This window comes from Hermetia illucens, chromosome 7, assembly GCF_905115235.1.
Source record: "Hermetia illucens chromosome 7, iHerIll2.2.curated.20191125, whole genome shotgun sequence".
In the NCBI taxonomy this organism is placed as follows: domain Eukaryota; kingdom Metazoa; phylum Arthropoda; class Insecta; order Diptera; family Stratiomyidae; genus Hermetia; species Hermetia illucens.
This window is the reverse complement of record NC_051855.1, coordinates 3,343,245-3,366,274: the sequence shown is the minus strand read 5'-3', so window position 1 is coordinate 3,366,274 and position 23,030 is coordinate 3,343,245. Positions and strand designations below refer to the sequence as shown.

The window sequence follows — 23,030 nt, the reverse complement described above, 5'->3', positions numbered from 1 at the left end:
TTTTGAATTTTTGGGGACATCTAATCGTTTCTTTAAGGTTTTGTGTAAAAACAAAACCTTATTAAAATCGGTTTACTGTCTGTCTGTCTGTCCGTCACATGCATTTTTCTCGGGGACGGTTATAGCGATTGACACCAAATTTGGTAGAAAGGTAGGAACTGTGAACGCTCACACATACAGTGAGTTACATCCTTTTACGTTGAAGTTAAGGGAGTCCCCATGCAGAAGGGGGGTGTAAAATTTTTTTTCATCAAATATAGTCATGTGGGGTATCAAATTAAAGGTCTCGGTTAGTACTTTCTGGAACCGGTCTTAGTTTTGACATTTATTGGAAAGGTAGAGAGTGCGGGGCGTTGAAAATGATCATTTCTATAAGGGGGCCATTCTCAGAAATTACCAAACCGAAAAATCTGAAAAAAATCAGGAGGCTGCCACTATATGGTGCCTGGGCTCCGAAATACCTTCCATACCGATATCTGTTCAAATAAAGTTAATAATAGTTTCTTACTATAATTTTTTGTAATTGGCTGGAACCCGCCCCCCCCCCTTAAGTTCATCCCAGAACCACGAAATCGCAGTGCCAAGTTTGGTGGAAAGCGCACTATTATTGACAAAGTTATAATATGTCAAAGTCGTTGCTTCTTTGAAAATTGAAGATTATGAATGTAAATATCACCCGAAAGTGGATACTCTCACCTCTTACATAATATATGGGTATATTACATGCTACGTACTAAGAAATACACAAAACCTTTCGTATCTGAAGCGTCCAGCAACCGGAATGCTCGACTTGTTTTTAATTACTTGGACGATATTCGTCCTATGTCCTCATACCTATCCTCCTAAATTTTCCATGGAATAGAAAAAGTTATTTCCCCCTATTAATTCTGGAGTTCGTGAAAGTACCATCCGGTTTTCCAAGAGAGTCCAACTTGGCGACTCATCCTTATTAAGGACTCTGCACAGCCTGGAGATCTCCCTTTCATTTTCCACTTTTTCACAGTATGCTCTAAAAGAGTCCCGTTTCGAACGTTTCACGAGCCTCTTATCTTCACGCTGTGAGTTCTGGAAAAACTGGAACTGGAAAAATAAAAATGAACACTGGTTAAACAACCAGTGTTCATTTTTATTGCTTTTGCAAGCACGATTTAGAAGGTTGATTTGCTGAGTCTTTGCAGTTCTCGATTCCACCATGGAACTGTTCTACTATGTTGGCGTCGGGAAATAGGACAAGCCTCTTCAAAACATTCTAAAATTGTGCAATTCAGAGTTTCCAATTGATCTTCTATCGCCAAAGGAGTCCTCCTTAGTCACCTAGGGAGATCAACTTTATCGTCAAGAAGTTCATTGAACTTTGTCCAATCCATTTTCCTAGAATTTCGCCTTTGTATTACAGGCTGTTCGCCTGCAATAGTCAGACCAAATTCTAAGTAACGGTTATCTGAGAGTGAGACTTCATCTAGCACTCGCCAGTTTCTAATCAACTTTAACAAGTTTGAAGTGAAAATTGTTTGGTCAATTACTTCACTTCTTTTTGGCCCCACGAATGTAGGGGCGCACTCTACGTTCGCGGTCATCAGACCAGCTGAAGTGATAAAATCAAACGGCTTCTCTCCTCTAGGATTGCATTTGCTACTGCCCCAACAAATAAGCTGAGCGTTCGCATCCCAACCTATTAAGAGTTCAAGCCCACTTGATTCTGCATACACTACCAGATCCCTTAGTACTTGCGTCGGCGCAGGGCACAAAGTATCATAGTATAAGTAAGCAGAGGCAACTATGACATTTCTTCTCTTACCATTAACCTGGTATTGTAAGTTGACCGCAATAAGGTCCTGAGAACAGAATTGTCTCAGCATGGTTGCCTCTAACAATTTTGACATCAGAGCGCAAGCCCTCCATCTCGAGGATGCTTCTCGCATTAAGGGAGTTGCTGTACTATCCTTTCTAGCTGACCGCGCCGTGGACCCCCGGTGTAGGTTTTCCACTGAAGTGGAGAGCCTGTCTTCCACAGATTTCTCCATGGGGGAATATGAATTTGATGAGGCCTCCAAAATCCGTGCCTCGGACTCTACGTAATTTCTCAAAGTCGCGGGTGGATTCGAAGTCCGTGACTTCTTACCACTTTGAGAGTTACAATCCTTTGTTTCCACCTTCATGTCTTTTTGGACACCCTTAATGTAGTAGTAAACTACCACAAGCTCCCCAACCACGATAAGGTGGGGTCCGGGGGGGAGAATCGGGATATTACGAGACCTTTTTTTGGTACCTCATTATCCTTTGATTTCCATGGATCCTTGGTCACCGTGGGTGTAATATTTACCAAAATGTCAAACAATTCTCGTCGCTAACGTCATGTATGTCAGGTCCACTATAAATCTCAGGAATCTTTCTAGGAAAGCATATGAACTCCCAATATTCCCAAGCACCACTTCCAACTTTGCGTTCGAGAAAAGGACGTGCTCTAGCATTCATTCATATTCAATGGTCCTACTAAAGAGCTTGTGCTTTTAATCCCTCTCTATGATTTGTGGGTTACGCTCTCCCATGTCCAACATTAGAGAGCTCAGCAATTGCCCATATGCCGCGAATGTAGTGGAAACAGTATGCTACATAAGAGCGTGGTCACTGTTACACGTAGATAAAAAATCAGAAAGTCCTGTTTCTTTTTCTATGACATAGAGGGCACCTCAGTCCTTCATGCTTTTTGTAAAAAGTCAGCTCTCTGTCAAATTTAGTCTTCAATTGGGTGGTTTTTCGAAGTGAGTGCTGTTTACGCCTCTCGCTTTGAGGCAATTTTTTTATGTTTTCATGAAAAAGGACCCAAATTAACGCAAACTGCTGCTGCGAAATATATGGGGAAGTCGAAGCAGTTCGTTAGCAAGTGGATAAATCGCTATTAAAAGGTCGGTAACGTTGATGATTTTCCTGATCGCGGAAGTGCAAGCAATGTCTCAAAAAAAGACGAAAAAACAATTCTCGCATTGTTCTCGAAAGATCCAACTTTGACTTTAGGTGAAGCTACTGTGAAATTGAAAGCAAAAGGTGTTGACATATCTTACGGAACGATTCGCAGGCACTTGCTTGCCAATAAACTGAAATATCGCAGTACTTTGGAAAAACCAATGTTGAGTGCAAAACACGTTGAAAAACGAGTGGAATGGGCGAAGGAAAACTTGGACCGTGATTGGAGCAACGTAATTTTTTCTGATGAATCCTCCTTCTGGGCATTTCCGAGCATCAAACACGCCTGGACAACCTCCACCAGTAGGATGCTTCAACGGACTGTTAAACACCCCGTCAAGGTCCATGTTTGGGGGTGCTTCTTAAACAAAGGTTTCGGTACTTTGTTCTTATTTACCGAGAATTTAAATGCCGAAAAAATGAATAAAATATATCAAAAGGCTTTGCTACCATCTGCTAAGCAATGGTATATCAAGAAAAATGAAAGCTGGATCCTTCAAGAGGACAACGATCCGAAACATCGGCGTCGAGCGTGTAGCGAGTGGAAGGCGCAAAACGCAGTTGTCACTTTAGATTGGCCATCTCAGTCACCGGATGCAAATCCCATAGAAAATGTGTGGGTTCTGATGAAAATGCGGCTTCGCAGACGCAAGCCATGTGATTTTGATCAACATTCTCGACAAATTCGGGAAATTTGGGGGTCTTTTCCGGTAGAATATGCAGAAAAACTAGTGGAAAGTATGCCCCAACGGTGCCAGGCCATAATTGACAATGCAGGAGATTGGACTTGCTACTGAGGTATTTGTATTGAGTATTGACGACCAAATTATCAATAAATTTGCGAATTTTCGAAAAATCAATTGTTGTTATTATTTAACAGACTGTAGATCAGTGAAGCAACTATCCATGTGGGTTCCTTTCGCCTTCACCCAAGTCTGGCTTTCACAAGCCCATAGCGCCGCTCATTCTATTTGGTCTCTGGCCTAAATATCGCTACCCTGATTCCGAAACGGTTCGCTAATTATGGCCATAACGATGTCTTTCTTGCGTATAGTGACTGACGGTAAGCCACACGCTACCTCGAAGTGTTTCGGTTTAAGTTGTATCTATCTCATCCGCGATTTGTGCTAGGGGTTCTACTGCTTTTTGGACACCTGCTGCTGTTTAGTATGCCCCAATGGTCTGCACCCTACTTCCCGCTGCACAACGGCCAATCTGGGTGGACTGCGCAATTTTTAGTTTTACTCATTTTTTGCACTAGTTGTATCTATCCATCTCAGGGGTGCATGCTTTCGCTATATGATCTTGCAAAAATTTTTTAATAAGATTTTTCTGGGGTAATATATTTTGACTTCCTGAGCTCCAAAATAAGGTCTTCTTTCTGGGACTGTCTGATGTATTTAATATTTTTCCTCAAAGGAGTGGATTTTGTATCTATGTTGGTTCTTCTGAGAATGTTAACGGGTGATCCTTCTTCTCATTTGGAAATAATGATCCCTTCAAATCGAATTCTTCTTCTTTCTCTCTTTTTACTAGGTGTCACCATTCTTTATGCTGCACAGGAACTGCGGCTATTAGTGTTTCGCCACCAATTTCGACCACTTTTCTCCTCTGCTCCACTTTCTTTAGAGATGATTTCTTTAATCTCTTTAGGGGTTGGCTTATCCTATTTGCCCTGCGCCGCAAATTTTTGGCTGTTCTCCACTTCTATGTTTTTATTCAAACGTTTGTGCTTGCATCTACTTGGCCCGCGCATAAGCATGCCATACCCGCAGGATGGCAAGCGTTTTTAAGGTTTTGTGTGAAACAAAACCTTATTAGAATCGAGACGGTGTCTGTCTGTCCGTCTGTCTATCTGTTTTTTTTGAGGAGGTGGAAATCTTCAAAAGACACTGGTCTGGACACACCAGCGTGTGGGATTTTTACCCACTAAAACCACCCCCGACTCCCTCCCTGCCCCGCGGAACCACCATAAGGTATTACATCACGGGGCGGAGTCAGCTCACTCTAGCTTAATCCCATTTCTTCTACACGCGGCGCACGTGACCGCGTTTTTCTCCTTTCCTCTGCCTTTCGCAATTTATCTTGAATTGATGCGATCATGGAGTTGACCGCATCTCAATTCTCTTGATGTGCTAGCATTTTCGGCACCAGATTTTCTGGTTCCAGCACCTCTCCTAGAGTCTCCTCTAGATTCCTCCTTTCTTCCACAAATCTCGGACAGTGGAAGAATACATGCTCTGGGTCCTCTGGGACTCCCTCACAATCACCTACTGTGCAATTACACCCTACAATATGAATATCTGGTAGTAATATGGTAAACCAGATATGCATTAAAGATTGCTACACTAGCTTTATGGCAGAGCAACAAATGCTATCATTTGTAGTCATCCTATGATGAGCATGTAGCCAGAACACAACAGAAATGTGCTTGCTTGACGACAAGGACCTGGTACTGTGAGTGGGCGGGACCATGTCTCAGAGTAACAGCTGTTGGAGTTTCGTGGATATCTCAAAACAAGATCACTTAATTAGAGAATGGTCACAGGCGGATAGTCACGGGTCAAGCCAGCTTGCAATGTAGAATGCAAGTTGTCGACCACACAAACCAACAGTCGGGTGAGGTCTCCAATTTAAACCTGTGAAGGTATTGGAGATATCCTCCATGTCCGGTGAGAAACTGGGTGAGATTATAATTAATCTCACCGTATCGTCTCTCCAACCAGTCCTTGATGGCAGGAATGAGCCTGTGAGTTCACCGATCCTTTCCCGAGCGTTCTCACCGCTCTTGCCATCTATTTATGGATCTCTCCCTCTCAGCGTTCTTCGTCTGCAATAAGGGAGAGATTGGCTTCGCATGGTATATATTCGCCATCTCATCTGCCAAGATGTCAATCGGCATCATTCCAGAGATGACGAATGCTGCATCATCTGAGACAGTCTTGAAGGCGGAGCATACCCTCAGAGCTGTCCTCCTGTAAACTGCATTCAGTTTACTAGTGTTAACTGACATCCGCAACGCCTCGCTCCAAACTGGGGTCGCATAGAGCATGATTGAGGTCACCACCCTGGCTATAAGCAACCTAGAGGTATGCCGTGGCCCTCCCACGTTCGGCATCATCCTGGCCAGGGCCATACTAGCTTTGGATGACTTATCACAAACATACTGTACGTGTTGCTTATAGCTGAGCTTCCTGTCTATCACCACCCCCAAGTATTTGATAGCCGGCTTGGAAGTGATGATATGATTCCCGACTCTAACACAGGCGTAATTTCTCTTTCGGCGCTTCGTGATGAGGACCGCTTTCGTTTTTTCCTCCGCAAGCGTCAGACCAGAGCTCTCTAACCAGCATTGGACAGCACTGATTGCCTCGCTTGAGTATAACTCAGCATCTTCGAGATGCTTTGCGACAACAACCAGTGCAATACCGTCAGCGTAACCCACCACTGTGCCTTCCTCCGGAAGGGGAAGATTAAGTACATCGTTGTACATGACGTTCCACAGTAGTGGGCCCAATATGGAGCCCTGCGGGACATCCGCGGAAACAGCGTACTCCTGCGGTCCGTCATCAGTGTCGTACCAGAGCCTCCTTTCAGTTAAATAACTATCGACAATTGCGGCGAGATAGGCGGGAATACCAACCTTCGCTAGGGATTTCCGGATTAGATCCCAATTGGCCGAATTGAATGTATTTTTCACGTCCAGGGTTACTACCACGCAATATTTGCTGGTACTACCTTTTCCGTGGATTGCATCTTCGGCCAAGCCAGTAACCAGTTTGATGGCATCAATGGTTGATCTGGCTTTACGGAACCCATACCCATACCCTGAAGAACGTTATCATGGATACGGCCACAAACATACTTGGCCCCAGCCGCAAAAGGAGTCGGAACGGCTGGTTTGACGACGAATGTAAGCTAGCAACGGAACGGAAGAATGCTGCATACCGAGTAATGTTGCATTCTCAAAGAACGCGGGCACGCGCAGAGACTTATCACGAACTCCGTCGAGCGGAGAAGCGACTTCACAGACGGAAAAAGGAAGCCTGGGAGAACCAACAAGTCTGTGAACTAGAAAAGTACAGGGAGCTACCGCACCAGGCGCGGAAATTTTACCAACAAGTCAGCAGGATGAAGCCTTATACACCTCGATGCTCATCCTGCCGAGACAAAGAGGTAAATCTGATTTCCGACAGAATGGGCATATTAGAGCGATGGGTTGAGTACTTTGATGAGCTACTGAACAACCAGAACATCGGCGAGTTGGAGGTCCCGCCAACTGAAGACGACGGACAAATACTGCCACCACCAAGTTTAGGAGAAACAGTCCGTGCAATTCATCGGTTAAGAAATCATAAGTCGCCATGAGCCGATGGAACTACAGCCAAATTGATTAAATATGGAGGCGACCAATGACACCAAGTGGTTCATCAACTTGTGCTCAAGGTATGGGACAGCGAATCAATGCCTGACGATTGGCAACGATGCATTATCTGTCTCATACATAAAAAGGGTGATATCACACCGTGCAGCAATTATAGAGGTATCACGTTGCTGAGTACCATCTATAAGATATTCTCCACTATCTTGCTAGGCCGGATAGCCCCATACGCACAGAACATCATTGGCCCATACCAAAGAGGCTTCACTCCAGGCATATCAGCAACAGATCAGATTTTCTCTCTGCGGCAAGCGATGGAAAAACTGTTGGAATATCGACAACAGTTGCACCGTCTGTTCATCGACTTTAAAGCCGCCTATGATAGCATAGCCAGGGTAAAACTGGACACGGCCATGGGAGAATTCGGTATCCCGACGAAATTAATAAGACTGACTAGGCTGACCCTGACCAATGTGCGAGGCCAGATAAAAGCAGCAGGATCACTCTCAAGACCATTCGACATCAACAACGGTCTACGACAAGGGGATGCGCTATCATGCGTCCTCTTTAACCTGGCCCTCGAGAAAGTGATCCGTGATGCTGAGGTAAATGCAAGAGGTACGATCCTCTTCAAGTCCACCCAACTACTGGCCTATGCTGACGATATCGACATCATGGGAAGAACCACCCGAGACGTACAAACTGCCTTCATCCAGATCGAGCAGGCGGCGCGAGATCTTGGGCTACACATCAATGAAGGCAAGACAACATATACGGTGGCAACGTCAGCACCGAAGACGAATAAACCAACAACATCAAACCGCACTGGTCAAACACAAACACGAAGAAGAATAAGGATAGGAGAATACAACTTTGAGATCGTTGACAATTTCTCCTATCTAGGGTCGAAAATCACAACCGATAACAACTACGATGATGAAATCCGCGCACGGTTGTTGTCAGCCAAAAGAACCTATTTCAGCTTACAAAGACTGTTCCGCTCGAAACGTCTCACCATAGGGTCAAAGCTCTTACTGTACAAGACTATGATCTTTCCAGTCCTCATGTATTCCTCGGAAACTTATGTTCTTAGCAAGAAAAATTGCGAACTCTTGGCCGCGTTCGAGAGAAGAATCCTCCGAAGAATTTTTAGCCTCCTACACGAGGATGGACGATCCCGTAGCCTACACAGTGACGAAATCTATGAGCGATACCATGACCGTCCGGTTGTGGATAAAACCCGGCTCAATAGGTTACGGTGGGCGGGTCCCTTAATCCGTATGGATGAGGATGATCCCACCCGGAAAGTGTGTAAGGGCAATATCTATGGTAGAAAAAGAAGACGAGGCAGACCCTGCCTGAGATGGAGCGATGGCGTGGGTCAGGACGCCAGACAGCGTTTAGGGATATCGAATTGCGCCGAGGTCCGCAAAACCGGGATGTCTGGAATTCCTTATTAAGGCAGGCCTAGACCGGATACCGGTTGTTGCGCCGTTGATGATGATGATGATGATACTGCCGATCTGAAAGGCCGCCTTGGCTCTCAACTACCGGGAGTAATTTATTATAGATTACCCGCTCTAGCATTTTCCCCACCGTGTCCAAAAGACATATGGGTCGGTATGAGGATGGTTCACCTGGAGGTTTACCAGGCTTAGGCAGAAGCACCAACTTCTGCCGCTTCCATACCGCTGGAAATATTCCCTCGGACATGCACGCTTCGAACAACTCAGCGAACATGTTCGGCCTGGATTTCACGGCAAGCTTAATGGCCTTATTCGGTACTCCGTCCAGACCCGGTGCTTTATTGTCTCCTATTCTGCCGCAGATCTCCAGGAGCTCGTCTCTGGTGACTGGAGGAATTGCCGTCACATTCAGAGGTGGTTGGAATATGTCGGCGCTCTCCTCTTGCTGGGGGAATAACCCCTGGATGATTTTCAACAAGAGGGTGGGGCACGTGATCTGCGGAGACGAACGGCCTGTAAATCGTCCCATCACGAGCTTGAGGGTTTTGCGGGCTGTCTTGTAAGCGCACTCTTTCTACCCTTGATCGACTCTACCTACCGCCCTCTGAGACGCTCTTCTGGCTCGGTGGCAGGCTGATCGAAGGCCGGTCAGTTCATCATTCCACCAGTAGTTTGGTCTTCTACGAGGGAATGCGCACCTCCTAGGCATGGACGCGTCACATGCTTTGGCGATGCATTGAGCCAGATGGACAGCTCTTTCCGTAGAGGCGCCTGCTTTATCAGGTTGATCTAACCACACCTCTAAGAAGCTCTGCTCATCCAAAGATTTTGCAGACCAGCCTGAAATCTTTTTCGGTTTCGGACATGATAGCTCTTTGCCCTGAGGTTCGACACATGTCTCAAAGAAAATTGCCTTGTGATTGCTGTGGGTGTAGCGTTCGCTAACGCACCAGGACATACCACGCGCCAGCGAAGGGCTGACAAAGGTCAGGTCTACAACTGAGCCTGACCCCCCCTTTCTGGTGTTTACAGCACCTTCGTTAGCCAAAACCATGTCCATCTGCGCAAAAGCTTCTATTAAACTGCGCCCCCTAGCCCCCTGTCTGTCACACCCGATTTATTCAGAAACGGCTGGACCGATTGTCACGAAAATTGATGAGAGTATGTAATCTGGTGTTCCCTTTGCGTGCAGTAAGTGGCGCCCTCTTGTGTTAAGTTTAAGGGGGGGCTCCCCATACATGTAAATGGAGGGTGGAAAATTTTTTTTTTCACAGAATGTAGCCATGTGGGGTATCAAATGAAAGGTCTCAATTAGTACTTTTCGAAACTGGTTCAATATTCGATATTAGGTGAAACATAGAGGAGTGAGGGCTCAAAATATGACCCCCAAAAAGTGTAACAGGTCTCGTTCTCCGAACCTATCCAACCGAAAAATCTGAAAAAAATCACAGTGGTGCATCTCTACGTTCCGATATCTGCACAAATAAAGTTAATAATAGTATATTTCCACATTTTAGAAATTTACCCGGCACCCCCCTTATGTTCATCGCATGCATGCAGATGCGTATAATGAAGAACATAATGCACAGTTTGGTCAAGTTTGAAGAAAATCCAACCATTATTCACAAAGTTATAGGGGGTGAAACTTCACATTTTTTTGTGAATTTCGTGCACTCTACAACCTGCATGACGTCATCATCACATATCAATTCGTCAATACCACAACGAAAAGAGTTATGAATTGGGTCGCAGAGAATTATTTTGTTTTAGTTTTTTAGTTATCTGTCAACCAGACATGTGTGTATGTAGGTATATAATATATGCGTGCTAATGAACTTTGCGGGTAGTGCCTAATTCAAATAGATATAAGAAGTAAATCGGAAATATGGGTACGATCCATTTATATACGTGCATATATGTATGTGTACAGTATTCGGAAATAGACAGTTTGTTTGTTTAGGATAAGCGGAATATCTATGGCTGTAATATGGACGTATGTCTCGTAGTTTGGAAAAATATGAAAGATTATGTTGAATTTGTAGTTATACACGGATAGAAAAATGTGCGTTGAAATTTCTTACATAAGATGAACACAAAACCTTTATACCCGAAGCGCGAGCTTCCGGTATTCCGACTTGTTTAATTTGCAAGCACACCTATTTACTTCGGATATCTTGAACAATGAGTAGAACAATCTCTCTCTTTATAATATGTTCAGATATTAAATATTATGTAAAGTAGCAAAAGATTTTTGTTCTTCAAACCAGATTGTACAATAGTAGACTCTAATCTATTTCATGGTAAAGTGCTTTGATTTTTGAAATGGTAATAAACATATTCTTTTTTTAACATAATTACATACTTTTTTTTATGCATATTTATAATTTATGTTTGCAACTAAGAAAATGAATGAATCTAATCTAAAATATCTTTTTTTTTTCAAAAAAAACAGTGGTGCCTTCTCTGAGGTTCGTTTGGCGGAAAGTCGAGAGAATCCTGGACAACTTTTTGCCGTAAAGATTATCGATAAAAAAGCGCTAAAAGGAAAAGAGGACTCACTGGAAAATGAGATAAAAGTACTTCGAAGGCAAGTTCTATTATATATTTCCTATACGTATATAACTGTATATAATATCGATACAATCTAGTTTTAGAATTAGTAAGTAGGAGGAAAAGATTCCATAGCATTAACATATTTAATATTTATCCGGTGTAAATTGAAACCAGATATTTGCCTTTCCGTTCCAAATAAATCTGTGGTATTTTTCAATGGCTATAATACGAGTATATAGATATACATGGATATATGTATAGGTATATGATGTAGAAAACCTACTCACCTTCTCTCTATCCTTTTTTCCCTTTCTGTACGCTTCCATATAAACACGTTCTATTATAATGATAATTTTCAGTACCAGTAAATCACAAAATACATTGTTTTCGTCGTCTACAAGAAATGGATAGTCCCGGTTATTGATTTCAATATATAAATATATATATGAATGTATACTATATGTACTTTGTTTCAAAACCGATTAAATTCGGTGTTTCGTGTGTGTGTGTGTGTGTGTCTGTCGAATATATTGAAGGCAATCAAAACCCAACCACCTAGAGCACAAAATAATAAGACAATTTTCAAATATTATTATTATTATTACTATTATATTTTCATACCAACATTTTGTAGAATTTAATCGTACCTGAACACCTATCTATATAAATATACATAAATTTCTATAAATATATAATAAATATGTATATGGGAATATATAAAAATATAATTATGTATGAATTTGTGTAAATGTATAAATATGCATAAGTATTTATGAACAAATACATATATTCATACATATGAATATTTTAATATATATATATGATCTTATTACAACTATACATTAATAATAATATAATTATATAACTTATTTTTACATATACATACATATATTCCAAATCTAACTGGTCGTAATATAATTATAATAGGCTAGCTTGGAATTATATACAGTAGAATCCTGATTATTCGTATCGTCAAGGGACTGACACCTTGGTACCCGTGATATCGGGATTACCAATTATCGGAAGTCCAAATTAAAGAAAATTAACTCTGGAAACCGGCAAATCTGTAGGAATTAGCTGGAAGTACGATTACTTGATGTACGAATTATCGGGATTCCACTGCATATATATATTTATATAAATTTAGAGAATATCCCGTTTGTTCTGCTTTAGAAGCAGCGTATACTTTTGTCGTAGGTATACAAACCTACCTGCATCTATTATATATTTAGGTTGATTATAGATAGAAAGATAATTTTCACAAATCAATATAAAACACTATGTGTTGCCAAGTTGAGTAGATTTGTCATGTACATATATACAAGTCAATGCGAAAAGTTTAAAAAGAAATTTTTATACAAAAACGCCTGCCGTGTTGGAATTTAGATAGATATCTTGCAAATATTTGTAAAATTATTACCATCCTCAATTGCCCCTATCTCCATGATCACCCCAATTACTCCAATGTATATTCAAGTAACGAGAATCTGGTTCCCAGTGATATACCCTTTAGAAATAGTGGCGTAAAATGCATAGTGATACATTGAAAGTATCTTTATATATGTTGTGTATCTGACATCACGGCTTCAAAATCATTAGATTTATAAATTATGATTTGCCTGATTTGATCTTGCTGAAAAGAATTACGTATTTGAGCTGGTTTTGCCGTCCATAGTGTAGCACTCATTTGGCACATTATTTTACCAACAAATTTATTTCTTATATCCTTCTTTTGGGTTCCACATATTGTACTTATCCTAACATAATGAAGATTAAGTATATTTTATTAATCTTCCAGATACGTATTGCAGGTATTAATTCTTCCCTTGAGGAGTTCAATTTAATCCTAATGAAAATTCTTTTATCATCGTTAGTTGTAGGAGAAATACATTTGAAATTTTTTCGGATTGAAACAAGAAGACAACTTACAGGAGGAGCAAATTAAGTTTCTAGGTGGCACGGAATGTCATTGCATATACGCGGGGCAGATACGACGTGGCCCTTTTGGTTCATACATTCGTGGGTCGGTGTGTTGACAGTACCTAGATGGATTTCTTGTATGTGTTTCGTCAAAATTAACTTCAGGCTTTCACTTCATTTGGCAAACCTAACACTTCGCTTGTCTGAATTGTTATGGCGCATGATGCCACGTGCTCTCAGTCATGTGCTCGTAACCATGTAGACGCACATCAATGCAAAGCAACATGTAGACGCCTCCTAACACCAGAAGGGAAATGGGCAAAATTCTTCACGCGTAAATGATTGAACAGTGTCGAACATGCGCACATACGAATTCAACTAATGCGTTGGCAATCGACTGATGTTATGATGTATCTGCTGAGGCATGAGTTGAGTTTAATTTTTAATTATTTATGATATGCCTAACCAACTGTGATTTATGGTAAACTTCTACCTTCCATTCTTGCCCAAAGCCACTCATCACCAGGCTTTTAACGCATTTTTGTCTGGCCCTGGGACCAAAGAATTGCGAGAGGTTGTATTGTCTCCAGGAGCCGTCCAACCGTTTGAAACAACCAAGCAACAACTGGTAGATGCTACACTTTTGACATTTCCTCAAGAAAGTGCATGCCTAGCCGGGTTCGTTGATGCCTCAGACATTGCAGTAGGCAATGCTCTTCACCAGATGGTGAACCGAAACTGGCAACCATTAGGTTTCTTCTCAAAACAGTTGAATCCCGCTCAACGGAATTACAGCGCTTATGATCGTGAATTACCAGTCGTGTATCTCAGCATCAAGTACTTCCATTTTTCCCTTCAAGGTACGCCGTTCACGGTGTTGACAGCCCACAAACCTCTAATTTTTGCCTTAAGGCAGAAGCTCTACAAAGTCTTCAATCGCTAATTTCGGCGCTTAGCCTACATTAGTCAGTTTGCACCGAACATCCAACCTGTGTCCGGTAAAAACAACTTAGTCGCTGATGCTTTATCCCGAATCTCTGAAATCGGCATCCCAGCGCAGTCAATTTTTCGGCAATCGCTGTGGCCCAGGAGGATGACCCAGTCCTTCAGAGCCTGCAGTCGGACTCCAAATACAAGTTTAATGAGTCCCCCATCTTCGACTCACCTTCCTCTATCTACTGCGAGATCTCCGAAAAGGGAACTAGGCCGTAAATTCTGGGCGCATTCCGTAAGGAAGTGTTTCGCACGGTGCACGATCTTACGAACATTGACCGTTTGGGCAACGAACCGACTAGTCTTTAGCAAATATTTCTGGCTGGCCATGAGCCAGATAGTGCATCGCATGCCAACGGTGAAAGGTCACTAGGCATGCTAAGAAAGAATTAGATGGATTCCCCAAGTCAAGTAAATGTTTTCACACCATACATCTCGACAATGTAGGGCCCTTTGCGAGATTCGCACGGTTACACGGTTGCCTCACAATCATTGATCGGTTTACGCGGTGCCCTGAGGCAACACCTCTGAAGTATATCACAGCAGAGTCATGTGTTGAGATTATTAAGATTATTAATTAAGAAACTAATTATTACCTCATGTAAAAATTACTATGTTTAATTATGAAAAAATCAAGAAACCGGAAGCTGGACGCTTCAGGTATGAAAGGTTTTGGGTATTTCTTATATAAAGATATTTGAGTGTGCATTTGCCCCATTAGTGCGTAGCACATATTATATGCATATATTATGTCAGAGTATCCAAAAAAATTTACACCTTCGTTTTGTATGTATAGGGACCCCCCTTAAATTCGATGTAAAAGGATGTAACTTACTGCATGCGTGAGCGTTCACACCTTTTCACCAAATTTGGTGTCAATCGCTATAACCGTCTCCGAGAAAAATGCGTGTGACAGACAGACAGTAAACCGATTTTAATAACGATTTTAATAAATTAATCTTAAAAAATGAAACTTAATTAAAAGTACGCATTTTTTAATAATATAAGGGTGGGTGTCCAAAAATCAACGATTATACTTAGAGGGCTGGTAGATCAACTCACAAACATCCGAGAAAACGTAAAATGACCTTATAATAATAATAATCGTTGGCGCAACAATCCATATTGGATCAGGGCCTTGAAGTGTGTTAGAGCACTTCATTCTAGACCGTAATGGTACACCACAGGACTACAGTACCCTGTAGGAGGCAATGTGGTCAGCATTGCGCTCACCCGAGGTTATTACCCTGATTTGACTCAGGTACACATTTACAACTGAGTCGACTGGTATCCGATGTGAAATCACGATACACATCAAACCGCTAGCAGGGAGATTTGAACCGCGACCTTCCGTACGACAGCCTTATGCTCTAACCACTCAGCTATTCGGACATGACCTTAGTAAAAGCTTAATGGGTTTCGAGATATTGGCAATTCCATGGAATTCGTGAAAATCGTCCCCTTGAAGCAGATTTTCGAGTGTTACTCCAAAAAAAATCATATTCTTAGATATCCATTCTCCTTCGTTTACCCCGCGGAACAGCCACTTTGGTATTATGTTGCGGGGTAGTATCAGTTACGAACTACGGTTCGTGTCGTTATTTGCTACTTTCCTCCGAAATCCCTCCTTCCTCAGGAGATTGTGGATCGCCTTTCAACCGCCCTCCAATTTTTTTCAGAGGCTAACATGTGATCCGTGATATTCTCGAGTGACAACCGCGGCCCCGTCTCCGCTCTGTGTGTGGCGAACCTCGGGCAGTTAAAGGCAACATATTCCGCATCCTCGGAAAACATATCGCCTGATGGGCAATATGGGGACTCGTCACCCCCGAAGCGATAAATGTATGCATGGTACCTCTCGTGTCCGCTTGAGTTAGGTCCTAGCTAACTTCACCGTGCTTTCGTTTGATCTATTTTGGGATATATGGAATAATCCTATGAATCATCTCATCTTTTTTGTCACTCCAAAGTCGTTTCACTTTGTGTTAATAGCCGACGATAGGTACATGACTCGCTGATTGCATATGATCAGTTTTTTCAGTTTTACTTCTAAAGATGGCTACTTGCAGTTCTTTCCTCGCCATTATATATCAGTTATGGAACTCTTGACTTTTTGAGGATGTTTGTGTTGCTACTTCTACTGTTGCCTTCATTTTCTTAGACCAGTGTAGCTCATTTCGTGCCTCAAAATACATTGATCGTATAGCACGCACTTCAAGGGATGAACGGTGGACATTCATTCATTCACGACGACAAGCAGCTGAAGAGGGGGAAAGAGCACTTTACAATGTTTCCCAACCCTATGACATCCGCCAAATTTCCGTCTATTTTCTGTGTCACCGTAATATGCGAATACCGGCTGCTCCTTCATATAGGAGTAAAATCAAGCACTCAAACATTCTCCAGAGGCAGAGAGTGTGCAGATTCTTCATTGAAGAAAACTTTACCAAGGTATCTTCGTCTGAGATCTGAGGAGCCCGGGCAGTTGCATAAAAAGTGCAGGGCCGTGTCCCCCTCCTCACATTGGCTGCACGTTGCCGAAACGAAGAAGCAGCGCCCCGTTAAGCCCTACTAGGGCTTTCATATCCCACTTTTTAAAGGACAAAGAAATCGCGCTCTGACGACCCCAGATTCTTTCACAAGGATTTTCGCCTATGGCAAGAGTTCTAATTTCTCCACTCGGCTGCGTGAATCCTTGTAATTTCACCCTTCAGAGTAGGCTTCCCAATGGATGGCCAAACGCTGGTTCTAGCCCACCATTGTAGATCCAGACTCACGGCAAGCTAGGCTGTCAGTCTTCTCATTACCAGCGATGTTTGAGTGTCCCGGCACCCACATCAGGCATGTTTTGTTTAGTCGGTCAAGTTTCAACAGCACCTGATGACAACTCCACACTAACTGACTTGATATGTCGTTGCTGTTTAGTGCTGATAATGCTGCCCGACTGTCGGAACAGATTCGAATAGTGCGATCCCTCCATTTTTGTCATTCTTCTGCTGCCAATGTAATGCTATATATCTCCGCCTGGAAGATGATCGTCATTTTTCCAAGGGGTGGAGTCAGTTCCATGATCGGATTCCCCGAGAACACTCCTGCGCCCGATCCACTCTCCAGTACGAAGATTATTAAGTTTGTAATCTGAAAAGGCTCATGGTCATTTAGAAGAAAGGACTTCTTCTCTTTTGGTGATTACGGATTACGAAAGTGTGTCTTTTCATACGAATCTGAAAACCATATGATCGGCATCAGAGCTACCGAATGTTTGTCAAGGAATTTCTAGGTAGACGCATGATTGTATGATTAACCGCCTTTCCAATGGTATGGAAGTGAAAGGGAAAGCAGTCAACGACGCATATATTCGTTAACTGCTTTCTCCTTCACTTCCAAGTGAATAGATAGTTTTAAGTGCCGCAGTCGGCGTAGTACTCATTGTTCCAGTAATACTTAGGCAACCAAACCTATGAATCTGCGTTAGCAGCTTCCTGCTGTTCAGTTCAGTCTCGACCACCAGATAATGCGTGCATACATCAAAATGGGTTTTATTATGGATATATACATCCAATGTATACGTTTTGCTGGAAGTCCCCAGGTCTTACCTATTGCATTCCTATTTAGGAGCCGTATAGTGGTGGCTTCGTGATTTTTGTCACATTTTTCGATTGGGTAGGTTCTGAGATTTTTTTTTTCGACAGTAGGGTAGGTACTGCAACAGTACGTCCTCGAGAGAACTAGCATAGAACCGATTGACACATCACTTCGGGCTAGCCTTTCTGCTCTCTCGGTTTTGGGAGCCTTGAAATCAGGGAATCCTTTTCACCAACGGGAGGGGAGGGGAGGAAGGGACTTGTTAGTTCAGAGAACTCCTTGCCGTCCAGTCCCTCTACCGGTCGGACATCATTCGATACTTCCGCGCCATAGAGCAGAACGGACTGCGTTGCTCCCATAAGAAGACGTCTCCTAGTAGATATTCCTCAACCTTCGCCATTAGCCAGCACAAGGCCGAGACTCCAGCTGCAGCCCTGTCCGCTGCTGTTTTGATTTCCACGAAGAATCTCATCTTCGAGTCGAACATGAAACCGAGGTATTTACCCGCTGGTTTTGATTCTAAAGTCAGGAGCGCACGGTTGAAACCAGCAACCATTCATCCATTCACTTACCCGTCGCATCAATATGCCAAATCTGCTTTGCGCCTCTTCAACAATGCGTCCGGCAACAAGTGTCGTAACTTCGTCTGCATAATCGACCAGTCACGACTCTTCGGGCATATCGAATCTCAGCAGACTATCGTAGGAAGCACTCCATCTGGCCCTAGGATGGATCCCTGTGTTATTCTCGACGTGATTTCCATCCTCCTCTGGCCCTCTAGCATCTCATAGGGCAGGAAGCGGTATTTCAGATAATCCCTCAATATCCGCAAAAGATAGCTTGACACATAGAATGAATTTTCTAATGTGCCTAGCATATCTGTGCATCTTGCAGAATTGAGGACATTTCTGACATCAAGTGCTATGTGGAGAGATCGGCGGCTGTGTGCCTTGGCTTGATGAATCGAATCCACGACCACCATAATCCAAAGTGGATCTCCCTGTTCTGAACCCGAGCTGCCTTGGGGATAAGTCCTCGGCACCGCGAATCGCTTCAGCGATCCTGATGAGCTTTTCGAGCACTTTCCCGGCCGTGTCTCCTTTTCCCTTCTTGATCACCGCAAGTCTCAGCTTCTGGGAATGGTCGTGAGAGAAATTATCTGCTTTCAGCCCCGCCCTTCCCTTTTGTGCATTAAATGTCAGAATTATGACCAGATATGAAAAGTACTAACCCAGACCCTTCATTTGCTACTCCCCTTGGTTATATTTGGTAAAAAAACAACTTAGACCTATTTTTGGCAAGCATGGGCCCCCCCCCGCCCTTTGAATTCCATGTTGAAGGATGTAATTCACTGTATACGTGGGCATTCAGAGTTTCCACCTCTCCACCAAACTTGGTGTCAATCAGTGTAACCGTTTCTGAGAAAAATGCGTGTGACACACAGACAGACGGACAGATAGTAGAAGACCAAACTACTGGTGGAATGCTGAACTGGCCAGCCTTCGATCAGCCTGTCACCGAGCCAGAAGAGCGGCTCAAAGAGCGGTAGGCAGAATCGATCAAGAGCAAAAAAAGATTATCCAGCGGTTATTCTCTCAGCAAGAGGAGGGCCTAGACAGCTTCCAGCGACCACTGAACGGCACGGCAATACCGCCAGTCACCAGTGACGAGCTGCTGGAGATCTGCGCTAGGATAGGAGATAATAAAGCTCCAGGTCTTGATGGCGTGCCGAATAAGGCCCTTAAGCTTGCCGTGAAATCCAGACCGGACATGTTCGCTGAGTTGTTCGAAGCGTGCATGTCCGAGGGGATATTTCCTGCATCATGGAAATGACAGAAGTTGGTGCTACTCCCTAAGGCTGGTAAACCTCCAGGTGAGTCAACCTCCTACAGACCTATTTGTCTTTTGGACACTGGGGGCAAAATGCTAGAGCGAGTAATCTATAATAGATTGTTGAGAACCAGGGAGGTCTCTCAGATCGGCAGTATGGGTTCCGTAAAGCCAGATCAACCATTGATGCCATAAAAATGGTTACTGGCTTGGACGAAGATGCAATCCACGGAAGGGGCAGTACTAGCAAATATTGCATAGTGGTGACCCTTGATGTGAGAAATGCATTCAGTTCGGCCAATTGGAACCTAATACGGGAATCTCTGGCGAAGATTGGTGTTCCCGCTTATCTTGCAGCTATTGTCAACAGCTATTTACAAGAACGGAGGCTTTGGTATGACACCGATGACGGACTCCAAGAGTAAGTTGTCTCCGCGGGTGTCTCACAGGGTTCCGTACTGGGCCCACTGCTGTGGAACATCATGTACAACGATGTTCTTAATCTTCCCCTTCCGGAGGAAGCCACGGTGGTGGACTACGCCGACGATATAGCGCTGGTTGTTGTCGCAAAGCATCTCGAAGATGCTGAGTTATACTCATGCGAAGCGATCAGTGCTGTTGAGGGCTGGCTTGAGAGTTCTGGTCTGGCACTTGCGGAGGAAAAAACGGAGGCGGTCCTTATCACCAAGCGCCGTAAAAGAAATTTTGCCCGTATTCAAATTGGGAATCATATCATCACTTCTAAGCCTGCGATCAAATACTTGGGAGTGATGATAGATGGGAAGCTTAACTATAAGCCACACGTGCAGTATGTCTATGACAAAACATCCACTGCGAGTGTGGCCCTGGTAAGAATGATGCCGAACGTGGGAGGGCCACGGCATGCTTCCAGGTTGCTTATAGCTAGGGTAGTGAGTTCGATCCTGCTCTATGCAGCTCCAGTTTGGGGAAAGGCATTGCAGGTTACATTTAACGGTAACAAACTGAGTTCAGTCTACAGAAGAACAGCCCTAAGAGTGTGCTCGGCATTCAGGACTGTCTCAGATGATGCAGCATTCGTCATTTCTGGAATGATGCCCATTGACGTCTTGGCATATCTCTCCTTTATCGCAGACGAAGAACGCCGAAAGGGAGAGATCGCTAAATAGATGGCAAGAGCGTTGGTAACGCTCGGGAAAGGGTCGGTGGACACACAGACGCATCCCTGCCATCAAGGAGTAGTTGGAGAGAAGGCACGGTGAGATTAATTATAATCACACCCAGTTTCTCACGGGACATGGAGGATATCGCCAGTACCTGTTCAGATTTAAACTGGATACCTCACCCGACTGTCCAAACTGCGATGGAGTCCCAGAGGACCCAGAGCATGTATTCTTCCACTGTCCAAGGTTTGTGGAGGAAAGGAAGAACCTAGAGGAGACCTAGAGTCTCCTCTAGGTTCTTCCCTCTAGGAGAGATGCTTGTACCAGAGAATCTGATGCGAAGAATGCTAATATGTCAGGCAGACTGGGATGCGATCAACTCCATGGTCGTATCTATCCGGGGCAAGCTGCGAAAGGCAGAGGAGATCAGAAAAGCGCGGTTACGTACGCCGCGTAGAGACGAAACGGGACCAAGCTAAAATGAGCTGACTCCGCCCCGTGATGCAATACCGTACGGTGGTTCCACGGGGCTTGGAGGGAGTCGGGGGTGGTTTTAGTGGGTAAGAATCCCACACGCTGGCGTGTCCAGGCCAGTGTCTTTTGAAGATTTCCACCTCCTCAAAAAACAAAAAGGCGGACAGATAGACTGACAGACAGACAGGAAACCGGTTTGAATAAGGTTTGGTTTTACAAAACACCTTTGAGAAACAGTTAGTAGCATCAGTTAATATATATTCTAGGGACGCACATGCCCGATATTCAAATAGATGTGTGGCACTGACATTTTGTCACTTAGCGAGTACCAATTTGGCCCAAATGAAACAACTTTGACGTACTACAATTTTGTTAATAATAGTAATATGTCCACCAAACTTTGTAGTAGGTTGCTCCACATTAAGGCCTGCATTAATGCCAAATTCTACAGGTCTTGGATAAATTTAAGGGGGGTTCGCAGTAAATTTTAAAAATGTATTAACATACTATTATTAGTTTTATTTGAGCAGATATTTTTGATGGGTATTTTGGAGCCCACATGTTAGATAGAGGCATCATAATGATTTTTTTCAAGATTTCCAGTTTCCGAGAATGACCCCTGAATTTAAGTGACTCCTTTATGACCCCTTTCCCCCCTGTACAAGAATGTGCATTTGGTGGGACCGGATTGGTATTATTTATTATGAGCTATCTTCCCCAGATATTGCGCTGTCCTTTCATTATTTGTTCCATTCGATAGCACATGGTCTGGCTGATCAGCAGTCCGGCTCATATGAACACATGGAAAAATGGTGCTTTGGGTATGAAGGTTTTGTGTTCATCTTGTGTGAGAAACTTTCTACGCACTTTTTCTATTCGTATATGACTCTGATTGTGGTCCCAAAATCAATCCGTGTCCGAAGAGGACCTACACGGCAGGTACTCACGTTAAACCCCTAGGACTTTCATTCGTATATGGCGACAAACCCAAAATATTCCTTAATTTTTTTTTTCAAACTATACACTACATATTACAGACGTAGATATTATACTCACTCTAAACAAACAAGCGTTGCCTTTTTTTTTTGTGCGTACACGGAGGTGGAAAATCTTAGAAAGACACGTCCGCCGCAGCTCCGCCGCCCGAACGGCGGAACTACAGCGGGCGCGTGTGGGATTCACACCCACTAAAAACCACCCCCGGCCTCTCCAGCCCCAGCCCCGCGGGACCACCATTGAGGTATTACTTCGCGGGGTAGGTTTGCTCTTAGGCACTCATCCTTCTCGTATTTGCAGCTTTCCTCCTTCTTTGTTCCTTCAGCAACTCCTCCTGCATTTGGATGATTGCGGAGCTAACCGCAAGCCACTTCTCCTCGGACTCCAGCATCTCAGTAACCAAGCTCTCCGGGGTCCCGCTCCTGCCCAGCACCTGGTTTAAGCTCCTTCCCTCCATCGTAAATCGTGGGCAGTGAAACATCACATGCTCTGGATCCTCCGGTATGCCATCGCATCTGGGACAGTTCGGGGAATCATCCAACCCAAAGCGGTGCAGATACTGCCTCTAGCAACCACCGTGCCCCGTGAGGAACTGGGTAATGTGGCAGTTGGTCTCCCCATGTTTTCGCTCAAGCCACACCCTAATGTTGGGAATGAGCCTGTGCGTCCACCGACCTTTCGCAGACTCGTCCCATCTGCGTTGCCAGAGATCAAGCGACTCTGACC

General features: G+C 43.8%; 1 protein-coding gene across 5 annotated transcripts in view; it reads left to right on the top strand.

Moving 5' to 3' along the window:
• LOC119660774 (calcium/calmodulin-dependent protein kinase type 1) overlaps positions 1-23,030 on the top strand; it is a 396,728-nt gene that overhangs the window by 157,455 nt on the left and 216,243 nt on the right. For all 5 annotated transcript variants that reach the window (XM_038069548.1, XM_038069544.1, XM_038069545.1 and 2 more), the window contains one exon: positions 11,264-11,398. In XM_038069548.1, the coding sequence (XP_037925476.1) occupies positions 11,264-11,398 (135 nt within the window). The remainder of the gene's footprint in view (positions 1-11,263; positions 11,399-23,030) is intronic.